This window comes from Cricetulus griseus, chromosome 5 (genome assembly GCF_003668045.3).
Source record: "Cricetulus griseus strain 17A/GY chromosome 5, alternate assembly CriGri-PICRH-1.0, whole genome shotgun sequence".
Lineage (NCBI taxonomy): Eukaryota > Metazoa > Chordata > Mammalia > Rodentia > Cricetidae > Cricetulus > Cricetulus griseus.
Window position 1 is genome coordinate 100,464,899 of NC_048598.1, and position 23,735 is coordinate 100,488,633.

Genomic DNA, 23,735 nt, shown 5'->3' on the forward strand with positions numbered 1-23,735 from the left:
GGCTCAGACTCCTCCCCCTAGGACCAAAGCTCCAGAAGTAGGGGTAGAAGCCTAGAAGCCCCAGAGAGGGGCTTGGGGTGTGGTCATGGGTGGGGCCCTACCTAGAAGCCCCAGTGAGGGGCTGGGGGTGTGGTCTGGGTAGAGCCCGCTTAGAATCCCCAGTGAGGAGTGGGGTGTGGTTAGGGGTGGAATCCCTGATTAAAATCCTCTAGAGAGGGGTGTGTGTGATGATAGCCCCATTCTTCCCTAACACACAGATGCCCTTAGTTACTCCCCAGCTCCCTCTCTGCCATGTAAGGCACAGAACATAAGCTTCTCCAGTCAGGAGTCTCTGTGGTACTTAGAATAACACTTATTATAGAGCATCACTTAATAAACTCATCCTGAGTTACTAGCTGTCCCTTATCCTAGTAACTGCTCTCATACTCCAGGATCTCAGGACTCTGCCAAAATCTGTCTTTATCAAACAGGACCCTGGTGTACCATCGTGTCTGTTCCAGACACATCCTGCAAGCTTAAACAAAACAGTGCAACAGCATGCCATGGTGTACACATGTACCCAAGGAGTCAGGAGGCTGAGACAGAACTGAGTTCAAGAACAGCCTGAGCTACATCGTGAGTTCTTGGCCAGCCTGGGTTATGAAAATTAAATAAATAAAACATCAGATTTTCCCAGCATCTTCACCCCAGGTAAGGAAGTGAGGCACTTGACTCCATCCTGACGACAAGGACTGCTGCTTAGCAACCTTGTCACCATAATCTCAGCCCCCTAGTAATAGGGCAGTAACTTTGGTAACAGAACCCAGCAAGGAAATTGAACCCATCTCCCTAGAAACAGGACCCCAGGCCTATCAACATTCAGCCAGCCCCTAGCAACAGGACCTCGGGCTTAGCAGCAAGCCTCTACCCTTGGCAACACAGTCCCAACCCCTAGCAACAGAATCCCAGCCTAGCAACATGGTCTCAGCCCCTAGCAACATCATCCCAGCTTATCAATATGGTCCCAGCCAACAGAGTCAACTCCTGAGGTGGTAACACATATCCCTGGCACAGAGAGACTATGAGTGCATCCTTGGTCTCTAGAGCCTGCACCCTGGCACTGGCCAAAGCCCCCAAGTGAGATTTGTGATTGACAAGGAAGTGAGAATCAGCTCCAAAGGCCCCTTGCATCCTCTGTTGAGAGTGCTGAAGACTGAGCGCTCAAGTGCCAGGCTTCCATATTTTTGTGGACCACATATTTGGCCCGAAGAATTGGAATTCAGTCACAGTGGTGGCATGGTACTCCAGAGAACTATGGACTTGACTGAACCACAGGGAAGGGCTAAATTTGTGTGGGTAGGGCCAAGCATGGAGAGGCAGAGGGAGTGTTGCTGAGCCCATAGGTGTGTCCTTGGTGGGTGGGGAGGGCTAGAGAAAGCTACTCTCTCATGGGTGGGGGGTGGAGTCCATAAGGGTGGCCTTGAGTAGGTAGGTCAAAGGCTGGGGTAAAGGCCAGTGCTGGTGGGCAGGATTTGGAGGGGAGGGCTCAGAGGAGTTGGTGGCCAGGAACTGTCACAGGTGTGGCTGGAATCCAGACTCTACTCCTGTGTAAGGCTTAGGTTGGAGTGGAATTGGGGTGGCCTTGGAGTTGAGGTAAGGATAGAGTTGGGATTGGGGTAGAAGGTTAGGGTGAGCATCAGGACTAAATGCCTGATGGTTCTTGTTTTGTACTCCCAGGTCCTGGTAACCCTTATCATTCCTGCATCCAACCATCAGCCATATGAGTTCTGAGAGGTCCCCAAAGTACTGGTCCATCCAGGGCCATTACTGGAGGGTGGCCTCAAGTGAGGGGCCAGCATTGCATCCACAGGCATGAAACAATGGATAGGAAAGGTCAGGGCTTCAGGTTGTTCAATCAAATGATGGGCAGTTCTAGAAGCCAAACCCTGTCAGGTGCTGCCCAGGGGCCCCCAGTCCACCTGTGACACCCTACCCAGGCCTGCCTGGGCACAGCCAGAAGCCACCAAACAATTATCAGTGCAACATGGCATTCTGGTCCTCTAGCAGGGCCACCAGAAGGTTCCTTGGGCTCCCAGCCTCTCCGTCCAGGTTTGCCCTCAGTGGTCACTGTCCCCAGCAATTTCGCAGGGAATGTGTTCTGTCTTGGATATCAAGATGTCATGGGACTCCACAGACCAGTACAGCCTGAGACAACCAACCATTCACCCACAGCTGGGACAGACCCCTGACGAAGGAATAACCAGTCCAGGGTGAGGAGAGAGGGAAGGTTTTATATCTGTGGAGGCCCTGGCCAGCCCACCCATCCCTGGCCAGCAGGTGTCGCTATCAGTCTAACCAGGAACCTGTGATGTACTCAGCCACCCAGACCCACCCAAGCAGGCATCCATGGAATTCTCAACGCCAGAATTCAGCTTCCCAAGCCTCTGTAACTGCTGACATCTCCAAGTTCAGGCAATACAGGGCCAGGCAGGTGAACCTACTCCTGCCCTCCAGATAGAAGGCAGGGTGAAGTCCCTCAGGCTGGCAGGCCCTAAGACAGCTTCTCCCACCCGCTACCTCTTCCCACCCCATCGTTCTGCAGATGATGAAGACAGGCAGAGCAAACCTCTTTGCTAGCCATTGCTCGTGGCTTATTGACTTTGGGTCCTGGGCCCTCCCGCCCCAGGGCCTCCCTTCAGGCCCAGCACAGCTCAAACAGGAGACTTCAGGAACTTGGGGGCCATGTGGATTGGAGTCGGGTGTTACACCATGAACTGGGTAGCCAGGTCTAGCCCTACCACCATAGGAGGGAGTGTGTCTGTGTGTCTCCACAGTGTACTAGGATGTGCTTGTTTTTAAAGTTCTTTTGAAATTATTTTATTCATACATATATGTGAATAATATGAATATATAATATATATATTATATAGATTTTTGAGACAGGGTTTCTCTGTGTAGCTTTGGAGCCTATCCTGGTACTCGATCTAGAGACCAGGCTGGGCTTGAATTCACAGAGATCTGTCTGCCTCTGCCTCCCGAGTGCTGGGATTAAAGGTGTGCACCACCAACACCCAGCTCTTTTACTTATATTTTTGATGATCCCTTTTCTTGTTTTGTTTGGTTTTGCTTTTTTGAGACAGGGTTTCTCTGTCCTGGCACTCGCTCTGTAGACCAGGCTGGCCTGGAACTCACAGAGCTCTCTGCCTGCCTCTGCCTCCTGAGTGCTGGGAATACAGGTGTGTGCCACCACTTCCTGGCCTCCCTTTTTATCTTTATTGGTTTTTTTAAGATTTATTTTATTTATTATGTATACAGTGTTCTGCCTGCATTTGTGCCTGCAGGCCAGAAGAGGGCACCAGATCTCATTATAAATGGCTGTGAGCCACCATGTGGTTGCTGGGAATTGAACTCAGGACCTCTGGAAGAGCAGCCAATGATCCCAACCGCTGAGCCATCTCTCCAGCCCCTCCCTTTTTATTTTTAATATACATTGGTATTTTGCTTGCATGTATGTCTGTGTGAGGGTGTCTGATCCCCTAGAACAAGAGTTACAGAACAAATGTCCTCTGGAGGAGCAGCCAGTGTTCTTAACCTATGAACGATTTCTCCAGCAATGCCCCCCCCCTTTGAGACAGGATTTCTCTGTGTAGCCTTGGCTGTCCTGGCACTCGCTCTTTAGACCAGGCTGGCCTTGAACTCACAGAGATCCACCCGCCCAGTCCCTTGTTTAATTTTTCTATATGTGGGTATTTTGCCAGAATTTGTTTATGTGCCACATACATGCAGTGCCATGGAGGCCAGAAGAGGGCATCAGATCCTTTGAGAAACAGTTACAGACAGTTGTGAGCCACCATGTGGTTACTGGGAATTGAACCCCAGTCCTCTGGAAGAGCAGTCAGTGCTCTTAACTGCTAAGCCCCTATCTCTCTAGCTCTTATTTGGTTTTTCTTTTTAAACTGTCTAATATTTAATTTTGGATTTTTAGTTAGGGCCTCTCTACATAGTCCTGGCTGTCCTGGAACTCACTCTGTAGACCAGGCTGGCTTTGAATTCAGAGATGCTCCTACCTCTGCTTCCCCGGTGCTGGGCTTAAAGGCATGTGCCACCACGGCCCTGCCAGCCCTGTGTCTATGTGTATGGGGGGGGAGGGGGGTGTTCAAGTGACCTCGGAGGCCAGAAGAGAACATTAGAGCTCCCTGAAACTGGATTTTCAGAACTACCTGACCCACATGCTTGGGACTTTGAAAAGCAGTCAGTGCTCTTAACCACTGAGCCATCTCTGAAGCCCCCCATACTGTTCCCTCAAAGTCCAACCTCCAGTTGGCCCCCACCTCCTCAAGCTCCACAGGGCCAGACCACCCCAGGGTCGGGGATCCCAGCCAGTCTCTTGCCACCCTGGCCCCTGGGAACCACACTCTGACAGAGCCAGGAACAGTGAACATGCAAAATTGTCAAGTGCAAGAGGGTGAGCAGAAGGGCCACTGCTGGGGTAAGGCTACCTTCTGGAACCTTCCTCATGCTGTAGGCAAGGGAGCCAGGATGTCAGGTCTCCTGAGAAGGTTGAACCTTTGTGGAGAGGGGGGCTTCCTGCTGCGCCAGGAGGACTTCCTTCTTATAGGACAATGGGGGGAAGAGGGGTCGGAGTGAGGACAGGAGGTGCCCCAAGTGCCACAGAGAACACAACAGAATCTGGCTGGCCTTTGGCCTTGCTGGGGACAGACAGCCCCTGGGGCACCAGTGTTCCAGGACCCTGTGCCCTTACTGTCTCCACCTGTGTCTGTGTCTCTGACCCTGTTTTTGTCTCTGTGTCTCTATGTGTCGGTCTCTTAGACTGTCTCTCTGATCTTCATCTTTCTCTGTCTCCATCCCTGTCTGTCCTCTGTCCTTCTCTGTCTTGTGTCATGTCTCTGACCCTCTCTGTCATGTGTCTCTCTGTCATGCCTCTGTCCCTTTCTGTCTCTGTCCCTCTCTCTCTAGCTCTGTGTCATGTCTCTGTCCCTCTCTCTCTGTGTCTCTCTGTGTCATGTCTCTGACCCTCTCTCTGTGTGTGTCATGTCTCTGTCCCTCTCTGTGTCTCTCTGTGTCATGTCTCTGTCCCTCTCTCTGTATCTCTCTGTGTCATGTCTCTGTCCCTCTCTCTGTCTCTCTGTGTCATGTCTCTGTCCCTCTCTTGTCTCTCTGTGTCATGTCTCTGTCCCTCTCTCTGTATCTCTCTGTGTCATGTCTCTGTCCCTCTCTCTCTCTGTGTCATGTCTCTGTCCCTCTCTCTGTATCTCTCTGTGTCATGTCTCTGTCCCTCTCTCTGTCTCTCTGTGTCATGTCTCTGTCCCTCTCTCTCTCTCTCTCTGTCATGTCTCTGTCCCTCTCTCCTCTGTCCCCCCTGTTTCTCTCAGTCCCCCCTCCCTCCTTCCCACAGCTTGTCCCCTCTACACTGTGTCCCTGGCCCCACTCTCTCTTCCCCTCCATGAACAGGATATGCCTTACTGTCTTTGCAGGTGGAGTCAGAGCTGAGAAGAGTGTCCCTTAAGAGACCTTCAAGGAAAGCAGGGACCACGCCTGCAGCCCACAGTGCCAGGCCCCTGCTGACCCCTCCCCACCTGGCCTTGGTATAGCAGGAAGCCAGGTCAGGGGCTGGGAAGCAACCCATTCACCAGGCCCGCTGCCCCCCACCCGGGTTAAGGGCCCAGCTTCCCGGGAAGGGCCTATGTCTTGGAGTCACCTTCCTGCACAGCTTCCGGGCCCTTGCCCATGCTGGGTGGAGGAAGGGGGGATGGGTCCTAGGCAACCAGTCCTGAGTCCACACACCTGAGCCTCGTGTTCACTACTCTTTGTGCCTCAGTTTCCCCATTGTGACACCCTCCCTCACACACCCTGCCACAGGTGCCTCCGTGTCTAAGAAGAGCCTGACAGTCTGCATTCTGCATATGGTGGTCATGGCAGGAGCAGACAAGGTCTCACCCTGTCTGTTAAGGTTTCTGTTGTGAGAAAATACCATGACCAAAAGCAAATTAGGGGGGAAAGTATTTATTTCAGCTTACACTTTCAGATCATTGTCCTTCAGGAAGGGAAGCCAAGTCAGGACCCTGGAGGCAGGAGCTAATACACAGGCCATGGAGGGTGCTACTTAATGGCTTGCTCCCCATGGCTTGCTCAACCTGCTTTCTTATATGTGCCTGCCCACATCAATCATTAATCAAAAATACACTCCCACCATCCAGCCAGGAGGTGGTGACAAATACTTTTAAGCCCAGAAATTGGGAGGCAGAGGCAGAGGCAGGTGATCTCTGTGAGTTTGAGACCAGCCTGGTCTACAAAGCAAGTTCCAAAACAGAGAAACCCTGTCTCAAAAAACAAAACAAAAACAAAAAAATGTCCCCAAAGGTTTGCCTACACACCAATCTAGTGGGGGCAGTTTTCTCAACTGAAGTTTTTTCTTCCCAAACCCTTATGTCAAGTCACCAAACCCTCAGCCAGCTCATGCCCCATGTTGAGTGGAGACAAACTTCAAGTATCTGCAGACTTGACCTCCATGGGAGCCTCAGGAAGGTGGTGGGGCAGGAGGAGGTGTCTTGGAAACTGGAGAGAACAGAGCAATGGTGCAAAGGCAGGACGGGCACATGACTCTAGCCTTCCTTCTCTGGGTGTTGATTTAAAGAGGTGTGTTCTCAAAAAGGGTCTGGGCCAGGAGGGAAGCATGGGAGGGACAGTATGGACACTTGAAGGAAAGTGGGAGAGAACTCAAGGGAGTATATGAAAGAGATTCTCAGAACGCAGCAGTAAGGCCCAGGATTTACCACAAACACATCAAAAACAAGCCAGCCCCAGACCCCAGGCTCTGTCAGGCCTGCAAAGTCTTATGCAATGAAAGGGCACAGACTCGGGGACAACTGGTGACTTGTCCCAGACACTGACACATCAGGTAGAACTCAGTTCCAGGAGACCCCCACCCCCACCCCACACTGGTGCACATGGCCACAGGGGATGCCCTCCGTCCAGAATGGGGCCAGGCCCCTCTGCCACTCTCATGTGGCCACCTATGGAAATGAAGACAGGGCTCGAGTCAGCGGGGGCGGAGCAGTCTAGGACTGGCTGGATTCCATGCACTTGACCCACCATGGTGACCCCAGCTTCTAGCCTTAGCCTTCCCGTCCATAGAACTGGGGTCTGGAACCTTCCCAAACCTTCCCTGCCTGTTCGTTCCGACTGTGTTCCCGGGTCCCTGCCTCACCTCTGCCCTCATCTCTCTGCCTTCTGCGGAGTGGGGGTCGGCCTGGGAAAGCCCCCAGGGAAACTCCCACAGAGTACAGAGGAGGGGGAGGAGAGGCAGGGTCTCGAGACAGCGGGAAGCCGCCAGCCCACTGCTATTTAAACCGCTTCCCCTGGCAATCACAAGACAGAAGGGACAACATGAAGTCCAGCCTGGCCCTCCTGCTGGCCCTGGCCACGGTGCCCTTCCAGCTTGGCAGTGGTGAGCAGGGATGTGAGGAGGGTTGGGGGCTTTGACAGATGAGTTCCTATAAGGGAAGGGCTTTGGAAGTGCTGTGAAACAGAACTTTGAGAGGCTGCTCTGGGGGAGTGGGGCTCTAGTCACTCTCTAATCAAGGTCAGGGACCTGGGGCAGATGTCTAGATCCCTGGGGTCTCAACCTAGGGTCAAGGGTCAAGACTGAAATCTGGGACCCAGTCACCCCAACATGGATTTAATGCTGTTTCCCCCAGGCCAGTCCCTCCATGTGGATCCCCCTGAGCCTGAGGTGGCTGTGGCCAATGGCACATCCCTCCAGCTCACCTGCAGCATGTCCTGTGACAAGGATGTAGCCCGGGTGCAGTGGCATGGTCTGGACACTAACTTGGCCAATGTGCAGACCCTCCCCGGCAGCAGCATCCTCACTATACAAGGCATGTTGACAGACACGGGCACGCGCGTGTGTGTGGGCTCCTGTGGGGGCCAAAGCTTCCAGCACTACGTGAAGATCCTTGTGTATGGTGAGGCCCACTCTGCCCTTCTAAGTGCCACCTACCCAGGGGTATCAGAACCTTGCACCACACCAATGCCATCACCCACCAGGTCCCCACACCCCAGACCCACAGGCTGATATATCCACCCTTCCTGTCCTGGGCACCTAAGGCACATAGTTGCACCATCACCCCAAACCCTACCTTCTCTGCCTGGCCCAGCCCTGATCTCTAAACTCAGCCCTGGGCCCCACCTTTCATCCACAGCCTTCCCAGACCAGCTGGTGGTGTCCCCAAAGTTCCTTGTACCTGGAGAGGACCAAGAAGTATCCTGCACAGCCCACAACATCTTTCCTCCCGGCCCGGACATCCTCTCCTTTGCCCTGTTACTGGGAGAACAGAGCCTGGAGGGTGCCCAGGCCCTGGAACCCGAGCAAGAGGAGGAGACACAGGGAGCCGAGGTGACAACGCTGTTCCGAATGACACAGCGCTGGCTGTTACCCTCCCTGGAGACCCCTGCCCCTCCTGTCCTTTACTGCCAGGCCACCATGAAGATACTCGACCTGGTGCTGACCCGCAAAAGGGAGCTCCCAGGTAAGTCCTCTGGGTTCCACCTGCCTCTAGGCTCAGCTGCTCTGGAGCTTGGGCCAGGATTGCTTGTCCCCACCTGGACATTCCCATCAGAATCGGTCAGAGTATCTGCCCGATGAGGCAGAGAAAAGACTAATTCAAAAGATGAGGGCCTACTCTGTTCCAGCTCCAAAATGATATCTCCATCATTTTCTGTTCCCAAATTCTTTGCTTTGCCAAGGTCAGACTATCCTGAAAGACTAAGATGGGGGCCAGCACTCAGTAGGTGTCTTATAAACATTGTCAAGTAGACTCAAGGCAGGTCCCAGCATACAGTAGGTGTTCTACAAATGCTGGTTGAGCAGATTCATAGGATTTGGCACACCATAGGTGCCTTATAAACACTGACCAAGTAGACTCGAACTTGCACCCAGTAGGTACTTTATAAACAGTGGCCTAACCTTTAATCTCGGCAGTTGGGGGAGAGAAGCAGGTGGATCTCTGAATTTGAGGCCAGCCTGATTACAGAGTGAGTTCCAGAACAGCCAGGGCTACACAGAGAAACCCTGTCTCAAAAAGAAAAAAAAAAAATCAAAATGAATAAAATAAGCAGCAGCCTAGTAGACTTACATAGGACGCAATAAATTTTCTGCCTGTGTCATCATCTCCTAGCCCTAGCTACTATGATGCCCTGTGTCACTTAAGTGATAAGGGTGGGAAGGTGAGTGGAGGGTGGCAGGTTTTGTCCCAATACTGGGCTGCAGATGATGAAACTGAGGCAGGAGAGGGGCCCAAGGCCACAGGAAGAACCTTCTGTTTGCAGTCCTACAGAGCCGGACCTCACCAGAGCCCCCCACCACCACCTCTGCCAAGCCCTACATCCTGACTTCACCCCACACTACTGAGGCCAGCTCCACTGGGCTCCCCAACTGCACAACCCTGCTGTCTACCCCTCCTCATTCCACGCTTAGCCCTACGACGCTGAGCTACGCTGCAACTTGCCGTCCTGAAATCCATCAGGACCAGGAGTCGGCTGGCTGGAAGCTACTCTGCAAGGCCCCCTGTGGCCCTGGAGTGACTGTGCACTGGACCCTGGCTCCTGGCAACCTGGCAGCATACCACAAGAGGGAGGCCGGGGCCCAGGCATGGCTAAGCATACCACCCCCAGGTCCCATTCCTGAGGGCTGGTTCCAGTGCCGCCTGGATCCTGGGGGGCAGGTAGCCAGTCTGTATGTCTCCGGCCAGGTATTCTCAAAACCCTGTAAGTGCTGGGGACCTGGGAGGGATGGAAATATGGGACTAATATGCTAGTTGGGGCCAGTAGGTGGTGGTGCACACCTTGAATCCCAGCACTCAAGAGGCAGAGGCAGGCAGATCTCTGAGTTCGAGGCCAGCCTGGACTACAGAACTAGTTCCAGGACAGCCAGGGCTACACAGAGAAACCCTGCCTCAGAGAGAGAGAGAGAGAGAGAGAGAGAGAGAGAGAGAGAGAGAGAGAGAGAGAGAGGAAAGAAAGAAAGAAAGAAAGAAAGAAAGAAAGAAAGAAAGAAAGAAAGAAAGAGAGAAAAATCAAACAACAAAACACTAGTTGGGTTTCTGTGCCATGCCAGTTTCCTGCTAAGTTCAATATGCTTTCCTGGCTGCTAGTCCACTTAGCCTTCGAGCACCTTGCAGATCCTGTGAAACAAAAGGTAAAGAGAATTTAAAAAAAAAAAAAAAGTTTTTTAATGTTTGTTTCACATGTCCCAGGCTGGCCTCAAACTGTGTAGATGAAGGTGACCCTGATCCTCTTGCCTCAGCCAGTGCTGGGGTAACAGGGGTGCTCCACTACACCTGTTTTAATGGTTGGATTTTAAAACATTAATTAGTTCGGAGTCCACTTTTAAACCATAAGGGCCTATGTACAGTTCCCTCAGTGAGGCCTGCAGGCACCGGGTCTCATGACCACCTCTCTCCTACTCTCTCAGCCTCCATCGTCACCCTCTGGATTGGCAGCTTGGCGTTGGGACTGCTGGCACTGGCCTTCCTTGCCTACCACCTATGGAAACGCTACCGACCAAGTCTTCCCTCAGATGCTGCCTCGTGCACACGCCTATGATGCCAGATGGTGCCAGACGAAGGGGGTCGGAGAATGACCAGCTGCTGGGTTTGGGCCAGTAAGATGGCAGAGAGTGGCCCCTTTTCTTGGTTGTCAGCACACCTACAAGCTCCTTCCAGCTGCTGGCCCAGAGCAGAATAAAGGTCCCATATCTGGCCACTGCTGTGTCCTGTCATACTGTGAAAATAGAGAAGCTTTGAGCATCTCTCAGACCTACAACCAGGGTCCCTGGAGACAGGCATGTATATCCCAGTCCATCTTGGTAGGCCCAAGCAGGAAGGAGGCAAGAGGATGGTAGGCTGGGAAATGCCTGTGCTTCACAAGAGTAACTAAGGAGATGCCCAGAGGCCTGAAAAAAAAGTACTGGGGGGGGGGGGGGTGAGGAGTAGCCTGGGCAAACACGAAAGTGGAGTGTGAGGGGGGCAAGGGGAGGGAGGTAACAGAAGAGGGACGCGAGTGCGAGGGTACTACAGAGACACAGCAGTTCAGTTACTGCAAGAGCAAACCCCCTGGTGGACAGGAAGGGTAACTAACAGCCTTGGGAGGAAGGGCAATCCGGTGAAGGCTCGCTCGAGGAGAGCTAAACCTTTCAGAAGGAGACGAAGTGAGGCCAAAATCCCGGCAGAGCCCAAGCCGAGTCAGAAAAGGGTCTGAACCCCGCTATCAGTCCTAGATTCCCAGAGAACGAAGGCCCACACACGCTCCGCTGGGTTTCTCTGGTACCCAGGGAGCCTCGTTGCTAGGAGACCATGCTTATGAAGACCTGTCCACCACCAAGATGGCGAGCGATCGCGCTTCAAGCCACAAACCAAGCCCTTCCTGGGGGACCATTTTGAAGTCTGGCAAGCTCACGATTCCGGACCGAAGCCAAGAGATTCAGTCTCGGAGTGCTAGAAGAGATGCAAACAGAGAATGCCAGTTAAGGCACGGAGGGAAAGGTAGCCTGTGCCTGTCACTGACAAGACTCTCTCAGAGGACACGGCTGCCTCTACCCTTAACAAAAATGGCCGCTCAAGGAGAGCGCCTGGTCGCGCCGTGAACTATGGCAGCGCTTCCGGTCCCGCTGCCCTCAGCAAAGATGGCGGCAGTGGAGAAGCGGCGACTGGCAGTAACACCAGCGGCCAGTTTCGCGGACAGCGGCCGGACGACGGTGTCTCAGGCGGCGGCGGCGGCCGAGAGCGAGGAGGACTTCCTACGGCAGGTCGGCGTGACGGAGATGCTGCGCGCGGCCCTACTGAAGGTGCTGGAGACACGGCCCGAGGAGCCCATCGCCTTCTTGGCGCACTACTTCGAGAACATGGGCCTACGCTCGCCAGCCAACGGCGGCGCCGGGGAGCCCCCAGGCCAGCTCCTCCTGCAGCAGCAGCGCCTGGGCCGCGCGCTGTGGCACCTTCGCCTGGCTCACCACTCGCAGAGGTGCGGACTGATGGCGGGCGGGGTGCCCGGACTACAGCTCCCGACAGGCCCCGCGCGGGCTCAACCTACCGCTGGCGCGGGGCATATCCGGGAGTAGTAGTCTGTCCTCTTTCCCGGGGCCTGGTCCGCTTAGAGTTGTGTGGCATCCGAATTGCAGTTCCCGGCATGCTTCGCGTAGATTTCGGCAGCTGTGAGCGCGGGGTGTACTGGGAATTGTGGTCCTGGTAGGAAGTGTTGGGAGTTGTAGTCCATCTATTGCTGGCGCTTCCAGATGATTATGGCCTAAGGGGTTTTTACTTTTGAGCCCTGCCCAGGGTTTTGGAGGTCAAGAAGCCCAGCGACGACCTGCAGTCAGAGCATAAATAGCTGCGGTGCTTGTCTAGGATATGGGCAGCCTGTGTACTGAAGCTCCACCCTGAGCGCAGTCCTGACATGGCACCCGCAGAGCACAGGCTGGTCTAGAGCCAGGTGTCTAGAGCCAGGTGTGAACCTGCAGGAAGGCCTGTGGCTCGGCAGTTGGAATCGCTTCTGTGCCCCAGTGGGAACAGTCCCCCATGTAGAAGATGACTCAGGGACGCTCTTCCATAGTGGATAGGGGAATCTGATCAGTAGGTGTCATCAACCAGCTGATGACTGAGTGAGCTGGTGTCTGGCGTCTCAGCATGGAAGTGGCTTTACAAAGGGTGTATGGAGGAAGACTCAGAAGATGCTGGGTAGCAGTGATCCCGGCTTTGCCCAGGGGAGGCAAAGGCCAGAGATCATCCATTCCTGCTGGTTCCCTCCCGGAGTGCCAGAGAAGCTGGAAAGAGTGGGACAGAGTAGGGGTGGGTCTGAGCAAAACAGACATCTCTATACCAGGGGGAGAGGGCTCAGTGTCCCCAGATGATGGCCGGGAAGGGAAGGATGGGGCATGATGGGCTGATGTAGCAGGAGAGAGGGTTTACACACAGACGGTGGGAGGGACACAGGCACAGAGGCTGGGAGACCAGTGATTCTGGAAGACTGCTGGTCACTTGGTGAGGAACCCAAGCAAGAAGGTGGACAGAGTCTGCAGCTGAGACTGCTGTGGGTGTGAGCGGTGAAGATATCAGTGTGGCAGGCTTCCTTTCGGGCCACCAACCAGCTTCCAAAGCATGACACAGAGACTTATTTATTAGTTATGAATGCCTGACTCTAGCTTAGGCACGCTTTTTGATAGCTCTTATAACTTACCCTGTTTCTCTTCAGAGCTTTTTACCTTTCTTTCACTCTGTACATCTTACTTTCCTGTTTCCTCTGTGTCTGGCTGGCGGCTGCCTGGCTTCTGGCAGGCATTTCCCTCTCTTTCTCCCTAGTTCTCTCGTTCTTTTGTTCCTAGATTTCTCCTACTTACTCTCTCTGCCCGCCAGACCCACCAGTCCCTCTGTTGCCTAGCTATTGGCCATTCAGCTTTATTAGACCAATCAGGTGCCTTAGGCAGGCAGAGCAACACATTTTACATCATTAAACAAATGCAGTAGATACCAATGAAACACATCTTTGCCTAGTTAAAGTAATATTCCACAGCACATCAGCAGAGCACACAGGTCTACACCCTTGAGGTGCCCCAGGGAGGGAGGGAGGGAAGGACCAGGAACAAACGGCTTCCTGGGGCATCTGTCTGCAAGAGAGTCTCCCATGGATGAAAAGCATGAACTTAGTGATTTAACATAGAAACATTGTCTGTGAGTTGAAGTCACAGCCTCACCTGAGGATCTGGGGCAGGGGTTGTGACCATGTCACTAGGTCTCTGTGTCTTTCACCACGTGCATGGTCTCTGTGCCACCATCCTAATCCTGCCAGCCCCTAGGTCCATATCTGCTCTCCTCTGACATGGCCTCATCTTAACCAGCTGAAACCGCGAAAACTGTTTAGCACATTCTGAGTTCCGTGTGGACATGAACTTAGGACCACTGTTTGTTGCTTGTTGTACTCTTTGGTTCTCCAGGGGCCTGCCACCCAACTCCCAAATATACCTCACACTGGAGCCTTATTCTTAATTGTGAATGCCTGGCCTTAGCTTTGCTTGTTTGTTTGCAGATTTTCTTAAATTATCCCATCTACCTTTTGCCTCTGGGCTTTTTCCTTTTCTTACTTCTGTAATCTTACTTTCACTCTTACTCTGTGGTTGGCTGGGTATCTGGCCCCTTCTTTTCTCAATCCTTCTCTTGTTCCTAGATCTTTCTTTTTCTCCCGTTTATTCTCTCTGCCTGCCACTCCCACCTATCCTTTCTTCTGCCTTGCTATTGGCCATTTACTTCTTTATTAGACCAATCAGGTGTTTTAAGCAGGCAAAGCAAACACAGCCTCACAGAGTTAAACAAATGGAACATAAAAGAATTCCACACATCTTTGCATCACGAAACAAATGTTCCACAGCATAAACAAATGTAACACAACTGCTCACCCCAGGACCTAGTGTTATACCGCTAACTGTTGGCAGCTCAGAACAGCAGGGGACATGGGAAGGAGCCAGCAAGCAGATAGGGTCCCAGAGATGAAGCCAAGAATGAACCCAGAAGCCACCAACGTGTCCATCTGCTGTCACAGAACTAGGCCTCTTCCTCCCCCAGGAAAGCCCCAGTCACTGCTCCCCACTTCAGAGCCCATGATTGGTGTCGATGTAGAACAGTGTGAGTGGTGTCTGTGTGTAGAGTGTGAGTGGTGTCTGTGTGTAGAGTGTGAGTGGTATCTGTGTGTAGAGTGTGAGTGGTGTCTGTGTGTAGAGTGTGAGTGGTGTCTGTGTGTAGAGTGTGAGTGGTGTCTGTGTGTAGAGTGTGAGTGGTGTCTGTGTGTAGAGTGTGAGTGGTGTCTGTGTAGAGAGCAGGCCCTTGTGCAGTGCTCAGCATGAACCACCACACATGGAAACCCTGCCACTGTCAGCAGAGTCATTTCTTGGAATTAAGAGGCTGTGTTTCTCAAGTCCCTCCCAGGCCTCTATAGGCCATGGCCATGGTGTCCCCATTTGTCACCTCCCTGCAAACCCATGAGAGCTACTTAAAATCACTGTTCACCCCAGAAGATGGCTGAACCCTTGGCCACCAGGGGCCAAACCAGGAGTCAGGCCCATGGGACAAAACCCCTGCAAACCTTCCTGGCTACCATGCTGCAAGGACACTGGCCATCTATCCCTAAGCTGTTAGGGAGTCATTTTTGTGACTCTCTTAGGGCTCTTTTTATCAAATACAACTTAATGATTAAATATCACTGAGGTAGCCGGACTGTGGTGGCCCACACCTTTGATCCCAGCACTTGGGAGGCAGAGGCGGGCGAATCTCTGTGAGTTCAAGACCAGCCTGGTCTATAAAAGCTAGTTCCAGGACAGCCTCCAAAGCCACAGAGAAACCCTGTCTCAAAAAACAAAAAAAACAAAAAAAACCCACTAATGTGCTAGCTGGTCACATTGAAGGATGATCAGTCTAAGCTGCCCCTCAACCACAGCATTCTCCCTGAGGCACCCCAGATCCTGCAGGGTACTGAAGAGCATCCTTGCCTCCACCCTGCCCCAGGGAAAGCCACTGACAGAAGGAAGAAGGGGCTCCCACTGCCTGCACACAGTGCTGAGCACTCAGAACTGTGCAAAGTGGAGCCATAGCCCATTTTCTCCTGAGGCTGGAGCTCACCACCTTGTCTCTGCCCCCCTCACCTGTCAGTGACTCATTGGGGATCCCCAGGAGAGGATGTGAGCCACCTGAGAGGTGGGTGCCCTTGTACCAGGCCATAATTACCTGTTCTGTGATTGTAAACAGCCAAGGGCAAGGTGGGTAGAGCCCTCCCCCCAAAGGCACAAGATCATGTTGTCCATCCTCCCTGGAATCTGTAGGTGCAGAATTGGGGTTTGCATTCCTCAAGGAAGCAGAGCAAGGCTCACAGAGGCGGCAGTGTGAGGAAGCCAATGACCCTGGGAGGCAGGTCTGGATCTGCTCCAGGAACCAAGCAAGGGCCCAGGCCTTGTACCCTTGGAGGTCACTGCCAGAGAAGGTAGAATCAGGACAAGAGAGCTAGTGGGTGTGTATCAACCAGTCAGGAAGAGCCGTGTTGTGCTGCTATAACAAACAGCCCCAGAATCTCCAACTCTTAACACAGCTGGGGCCCTGCTGAGAGATTTTCACAAAAGACACACAGTCTGTTCTCTGGGCATCTGCTGCAGCTGGCTAGGATTTATTCAGTACCTACTACACCAAGGTCTCTAGAGGGTAAAGCATCTGAAGCGGTCCCAGGAGGCCAGGGTAGAACAGACTACCCTCATTGTGAAGCTGAGCCACACAAGGACCAGAGTAAGGTCCACTGTCAGGCACTTATTCTCAGGATCCTGCAGTCAGACTAACAGACTCCTCAGAATCTCGATTTCCACAAAGTTGTGTTCATGGTCACCACTGTGGTCTACCAAGAGGGACCCCACCCTGGGGTAAGGAAAGGAGCAGCCTGACACAGCACGCCCTTTCTTTGCTCACTAGCTCTTAGTTGAGAGATCCATGTCAGAACTGGCCACTTTGTGTCTCCCAGGCGTTGGTGGCGCATGCCTTTAATCCCAGCACTCGGGAGGCAGAGGCAGGTGGATCTCTGTGAGTTCAAGACCAGCCTGGTCTACAAGAGCTAGTGCCAGGACATACTCCAAAGCCACAGAGAAACCCTGTCTCAAAAAAAAAAAAAAAATTTACAAGGCAGCCATGGTGCTGAGGCACAGACATCATGGGTTTAAGTTCAAGCCTCAACTACTCAGAGACCCTGCTTGCCACAGGACGGCTGCATGAAGACATCACAGGAAGGCTTAGGATAGCAGTGAGGACTGGCCTTGTCTCTGCACAGCCCCCCTCCCCCAGCCTTCCAGCCGTTTCCCAAGGGTGCAGTGAATGATTCCTTTATAGATGCCCCAACACCCAACACGTCTGCTGGTTGGTTGAATGGGCACTGATCAGTGCATACTGTGTGCTGGTGTGGGACTCAGTTGGCAGAGTTCTCCCTTAGCAGGCCCAAACCACTGGTTCCAGCACTACATAAACTGGACATGGTTCACTCAGGAGGATCAGGAATTCAAGATCAGTCTGGGCTACATGACACCCAGCCTCAGATAGAAACCTCCAAAGCTCGCCCAGTAAAGGTACTTGCTGAATTCTGACAACCTGAATCCATCCAGTTGCTGGAAGCCATGTAAAGACAGAGGAGACTCAACTCCAAAGGGTCATCCTCTGGCCACCCGCACAGACATCACATGTACATACACATTCATATACACATGTATGCGCATGTGTGTATGTGTGTAATTGGTTTTGCGATAAGGTCTCACTCTGTAGACCAGGCTGGCTTCAAACTCACAGAGATCCTCCTTCCTCTGCCTCCTAGGTGCTGGGATTGCTCTACCACTTTCATTTTTTTATTTTTATTTATTTATTTATTTATTTATTTATTTATTTTTGAGACAGGGTTTCTCTGTGGCTTTGGAGGTTGTCCTGGAATTCACTCTTGTAGACCAGGCTGGTCTCAAACTCACAGAGATCCTCCTGCTTCTGCCTCCCGAGTGCTGGGATCAAAGGCGTGCACCACCACCACCAGGCTTTAAGTATTCTTTTAAATTTAATTTTATATGTATGGGTGTTTTGCCTGCATCGAGGCCTGGTGCCTGGGAGGCCAGAAGAGGACATCAGATCCCCTGCAACTTGAGTTACAGATGGTTGTGAGCCGCCATGTGGTGCTGGGAATGAGCCCAGGTCCTCTGCAAGTGCAGGCCTACTGACCAAACAATCTCTGCAAGCCCCCTAAATACATTTTAAGAAAGCAAATATCGGGGTTTTCTTGATGCCTGGTGCTCCGAGGGGAGGGCAGACAAATGAGCTGGAATGCTGGGGAGGTCTGGAAAGGCCCGGGTGGTGGTGGAAATGACACCCCGCTATCCATCCCCACAGGACGGCCTTCAACAACAATGTGAGCGTGGCCTACGAGTGTCTGAGCGCCAGTGGCCGCAAGAAGAAGCCGGGGCTGGACGGGCGCACATACAGTGAGCTGCTGAAGCGCGTGTGCAGGGATGGCGGGGCACCCGAGGAGGTGGTGGCGCCTCTTCTGCGCAAAATCCAGTGCCGGGACCACGAGGCGGTGCCGCTGGGCATCTTCCGGGCAGGCATGCTGTCGTGCTTCGTGCTGCTGGAGTTCGTGGCACGGGCCAGCGCCCTCTTCCAGCTGCTGGAGGACCCAGGCCTGGCGGTGGCCGATCGGCGCGTGGGCCAGGCTGTGCTGGACACGCTAGAGGGCGCGCTAGGCGCGGGAGATCTGGCGGCGGCGCCCACACACTACCTAGAGGCCGGTTCCCGCTTGGGCCCTGACAGCCTGGCACGTGCCCTGGACCGGGCGGCCACCGGACGGCGGCCCAGCGCGCCCATGGCCCGCGAGGAGTTCCTGGAGAAGGCTGCCGCCCTCTTCATCGCCAAGGTCAAGCCGGTGGGCTGAGCCCACGACGCAGGCTCGCCCAGTCACCTGGGAAGGTTCGGACTGGACTTTGGGACCTTCAAACCAGTGTCCCGGCACCCTGCACGGGGCCCTCACCCAAGGAAGGGGACCCGCGTAGACCCTGCAGGACCAGCACCTGCAGCTCAGACCCCTCTGTACTGGCCTGCCATCCCTACTCACAGAAATAAAATTTGAAAAGACCTGGCCTTGCTGGTCGCCTGTGTGCAGCTCCTCGCCCATTGCCACGAACTGCAGGTCCCCGCCCCGGGCCCCTCACCCCTCACCACCAAAAGTGAGGGGACATTGGGAGGATCTTCCCAAGGACTGACAACACATCTGCTGATGGCCAGACTTGTAGCAGGCTTTCTTGGACCACCAGCCCCCCAAATCATGACATGGAGACTTATTAGTTAGGAATGCTGGTCCTTAGCTTAGGCTTGTTTCTGGCTAGCTTTTTTTTTTCCTTTAACTTAAATTAACCATTTCTATTAATCTGTGTGCGGCGCTGAGGCTCGTCTACCCCCCATCTACTACTATCCATCCAGCTCTCAAGCTTCTGCTGGCTGGCCCCCTTTTTCTCTCTACCCACCAGCTCCGCCTATCTGCCATTCAGCTTTTTATTAAATCGGGTGCCTTAGGCAGGCAAGATAAAACAGCAACACATCTTTACATAGCTAAACAAATGTAGCATAAACAAAAGAAACACACCTTTACATAATGCAATACATCTTTACATAGTTAAGCAATTATTCTGTAACACAAACAGATGCAACATATCTTTACATAGTTAAACAAATATTCTATTCCACAACAAGGATTCCACCCCTAAGGTCCTCACTAGGGGATTCTAGGCGGGGCTCCACCCCTGGCCACGCCCCCAGCCCATCACTGGGGAATTCTAGGCAGGGCTCTATTCCTTAGCCCCTCAGCCTTCTTGGAGTTTTATTAAACTTTTTTTTTTTGTAATTTTGTGTGTGGTAGTCAGGGGACAGCTTGTAGGAATCAGGTCTGTCCTTCCACCAACTGATCTCCAGTCAGTCCTGGTGGCAAGCACCTTCACCAGCGAGCCATGTCACTCACCTTGACAGCATCTCACAAATTTGCCTAGGCAGTTTGTACTCTTGGCCCTCCTACCTCACCTTCCCATCAGCTTGAGTGACAGTGGGAGCCACCAAGCCCAGCTGCATTGATACTTTCTAAATCTAACGATTGACTAGAGACAGGCTGGACTTGTCCCATCTCAGCATTTCTGGGATATGAGCCATCAACACTGACTAGAGGAGAGATTTCTAGAAACTTCCTCAGTGCCCTAGCTCCACTCCCCTGGGACCTCACCAGGCAGGTAAGAGGGAGAACTGGTGCCTTCTTGCCTTGGCCAGGACACCAGAGTGACAGGAGTGACAACCTTATGTCCTCTACTAACTCAGAACAGCCATCCTGCAGGGCTTGGGGACTACTGTGATGAAGCCCCTGGGGTTGGGGGAGGAGTACACTGAGAAGAGCAGGGATGTCAGGGGTGGAGATAGGGTGGGGGTTGGGGTGTGGCTAGCAATGAGCAGAGCCCCATACATCCAAACCCATAGCTTCCTTAGCAAGACCCTACCCCCTTCTCCACCTCCTGGTACTGCACCAGTCACAGGTCACCGGGATGTCCTCAACACCCCATGACCCCAGCTATCTGAGGGTGTCTCTGTAGGTGTCAAACAGAGAAGCAAACCTGTCAGAGAGATGAGAATGAAAACCTTGTATAGATTGACTTCAGCAGTCAAATTCCAGGCAGTTCAGGTTCATTGCCAGCAAACATAAAACATAGTGTGATTTGAGAGAAGAGGCCCAGGGCACAGTCGGTTCAATCAGTCCAATTCCAGGTGCACAATAAAGCTTAGGCTGTGACTACATAGAAATAGAAACTCTGATAAAGCACATGTGACCAAGAGCTAACAAGCCTAGAATCTAGTGTAGTCTCTGACCGGGATAGCAGAGGTCAGCAGGTCAGAGAGCACACGTGACATCTCCCCTAGGGATGGGTAATGGTCTAGGGAGGGAAGAATCTGGAATAATCACTCAGGGGAATTTGGGTGAGGTCTGCCTCTATAGTGAAAGGTGGGTGGGGTCTGTCTCCATAGATAGAACCAGGTCACCGGGTCACTAACAGCCTCTACTCTCAGCTCTCTGGATGGTACCCAGTCATTTGTCTCCTCCACTGAGAAGACACCTCTGGGTGTTAACATTCCTAGTTCTCTTGGTGCTTCTCTGAGTACAAGGACCTCTGTGCCCACAACTGTCCTGTAAGTTGTGGCCTAACCTCTGCAGACAATCAGGGGTGCTTGACTGGGAGGCCCTAAGCTGAATTCTGCAGCTACCTTGTCACCACAAAGCCTGTAAATAGAGTTGGCATGCCAGACTGAGCTGAGAGGTAACCTGGCTTTTTCTTTTGTTTTAATGTCCAGACCATTGGCCTCTGGCTAGCTTGGCTGCCCTCCACGTCAGGGCCTTTCCATGTGCTGTTCCAGGTCCCTGTGACACTGTTCCTCAGAGCTCAGATCATCATCTGTCATCTGTCAATTCATGTCACCCCCTCAGAAATGGCTCTCCTGTCCACAGTGATCTTCATGGCCTCCTGTTCTCTGACTTCTGGAATTAGTTACCACAAATAGTGCATTTATTTATTATTTGGTTTTGCCAAACAGGGTTTCTTTGTATAACAGCTCTGGCTGTCCTAGAACTCCCTCTGTAGACCAGGCTGGCCTCAAATTCAGAGAGATCCCCCTACCTCTGCCTCCCAAGTGCCGGGGTTAAAGGCGGGCACCACCAATGCCCAGCTGCCACAGCAAATTTATCTGTGTAAGCCGTTTCTCTGCTGTACTCCCTTCAGCCCCAGGTTCAGGGACTGAAATGTCATTCTGGTTCCCAGAACCTCCGCTTGCATTTGAGAGGGAAGGAGGGAGAAAAAAAGTGAATTCCTTGTGAGTGGAAGTCATTAAGGCAATGTCAATCCCTGTCACTCCATTACATTTACCATAGACTTAATTCAGCCACAACCCCTTTACATGGTCCATCCCACCATTGAAGGGCTCAGGGACAGTGGCCCCTTCCTCCTCTTCAGTGCCTACAAAACATTGTCTTCCAGTCTCCATTTCCTCTCATGCCCCTGCCTCCCTCTAAGGACCCTAAGACAGTCTCCAACTCTAGACACCACACTTAAACCTATCTGCAGCTTCCTCTGGCCAAGTCCATGGAGGTGACACTATCCCTGTTATTCTTTTTTTGAGAAAGCAAAAAAAAAAAAAAAGTTCTGGCAGATGTAACTCCCTAGTGGTACAGTCTCTCAGGTGGGCTGGAGCTTGGCAGCCTACAGAGAAAGGCACAGCTGCACAGCTGCTACCTGCGGGCTGGAGCCATCCACCAGACCACGCACCAGCACCACGCTGACACACCAAGCCGAGCCACACCAATGGCTGCCAGGGCAGTTTGTTTCACAGGATCAGAGAGCATGCTGGTGCTCAGTAAAGACGGATCCAGATGGAAAAACCTCTAAACAGATTTACCCTGTGTTAAAAAAAATGCTCATAGGATTAAAAGAGAAAAGAAAATGAGTATAAGGCTGGACATTGGTGGCCCACGCCTTTAGTCCCAGCACTCGGAAGGCAGAAGCAGGCAGAAACTCTGTGAGTTCGAGACCAGCCTGGTCTACAGAGGGAGTTCGAGGACAGGCTCCAAAACAATATAGAGAAACCCTCTCTCAAAAAACCAAAAAGAAAAAAGAAAAAGAAAATGAGCATAACAGTCACAGAAAAATAGTTTATAAATAATAAGATAAAGTCTTTTTTGCAGGGGGTGGGTGTTCCCTGTGTAACAACCCTGGCTGTCCTGGAACTTGCTTTGTAGACCAGGCTGGCCTTGAACTCACAGAGATCCACCTGCCTCTGCCTCACAAGTGCTGGGATTAAAGACATGTGCCACTACCACCCAGCTAAGATAAAGTCTTTAAAGAGAGAATAAGATAGCTGGGCAGTGGTGGTCTATATCTTTAATCCTAGCATTCTGTTCTACAGAGCAACTTCCAGGAGAGGCTCCAAAGCTACAGGAAACCCTGTCTTGAAACACCCCCCCCAAAAAAAAGAGAGAATAAAATATAAAAAAGATAAGTCACATAAAGATGGAAAATACAGAGTCTGGATCCTATATGGTATTGTGTTGATTCTGAAATTTCTAATGAACAGAGAATGACAGCTGCTGAGAGACATTGGATTATGGAATTAAACCAACCTAGATACTTAAGGAATGCCTTAACTTTAAAATTGAAATTAAAAAATGCATTGCTTTAGAGAAGAGGTTATGCTTTTATTTCCACTGAAAACAAAGGCTGTGGATTTGTTCAAGGTTAAGGAGGATCAGTTTTGATCAGGGGAGAACCCCTGAAAATCCTGGCTATAGACATAAATAAACCAAAAAAAAAAAAATCCTACAAGACAGGTGACGTATATTTTACTTGCTCAAACATAAAAATCTCATCTTTAGATGACTTGTGCACACCACACAGTCCATACTTGTGTTAATGCAGATATGTGTGTTACCTTTAAAAGCTTGTGTGTTCTCAGAGCAGGAGACCAGACACTGATGAAAACAAGTGGCCCAAGTTATCCAGCTTCTCAGCGCCTCTGTTGCAGTTTCCTCAGAGTTCTACATCCAGAACAGCTTCAAGGCTGCTGGCTGAGATGGTCCAGGCTCACAGACTACTTCAGCCAGACTTCAGATAAGCCCCACATTTTCCCATCACACCAAGACTAGACAACAGCTAGCTCTCCTGAGATTTAACCATTATCTCAATTATATCAGGGTACCTCAAAGATTCCAGTGACCCCCCCCCCAGACAACAGGAAGCAATCTAGAGAATACAATGTCCATATTCCCAAGAGGTGAGATGGACGGCTTTTGGTCATTCGGTGGGTTATGGATATCTGTCATGGTTTAAGTGGGTTGGTTACAAGTTGTTATTGGACATGGTCAGAAAGAAAGCTGAACAGAGGATATTAGATTCAAGGATGTCTTTCTGAAGGGAAAGGGGGTGATATACTATTAAAATGATGGGATAAAAGGGTAGATTGTTGAGTCTATTTTTTTTTCTTTTTGGTTTTTGGAGATAGCATTTCCCTGTGTATCCCTGGCTGTCCTGGAACTCATTCTGTAGAGTTCAGGCTGGCCTTGAACTCACTGAGATCCTCCTACCTCTGCTTCCCAAGCGCTGGGATTAAAGG

At 51.9% G+C, this 23,735-nt stretch overlaps 2 protein-coding genes across 2 annotated transcripts; both read left to right on the forward strand.

The window, feature by feature from the left end:
• Window positions 1-7,159: 7,159 nt before the first annotated feature.
• On the forward strand, window positions 7,160-10,675 carry Madcam1 (mucosal vascular addressin cell adhesion molecule 1). The gene is made up of 5 exons (XM_027419464.2): window positions 7,160-7,447; window positions 7,698-7,964; window positions 8,202-8,528; window positions 9,328-9,765; window positions 10,472-10,675. Exons 1-5 carry the CDS (start codon window positions 7,387-7,389, stop codon window positions 10,600-10,602), a joined length of 1,224 nt encoding a protein of 407 aa, XP_027275265.1. The 5' UTR covers window positions 7,160-7,386; the 3' UTR covers window positions 10,603-10,675.
• A 469-nt stretch (window positions 10,676-11,144) lies between these two features.
• Tpgs1 (tubulin polyglutamylase complex subunit 1) lies at window positions 11,145-18,683 on the forward strand. Its single transcript, XM_027419465.2, has 2 exons — window positions 11,145-12,018; window positions 17,940-18,683. The coding sequence occupies exons 1-2, from the start codon at window positions 11,645-11,647 to the stop codon at window positions 18,475-18,477; spliced, it is 912 nt and encodes a 303-aa protein (XP_027275266.1). The 5' UTR covers window positions 11,145-11,644; the 3' UTR covers window positions 18,478-18,683.
• The last annotated feature ends 5,052 nt before the right edge of the window (window positions 18,684-23,735 follow it).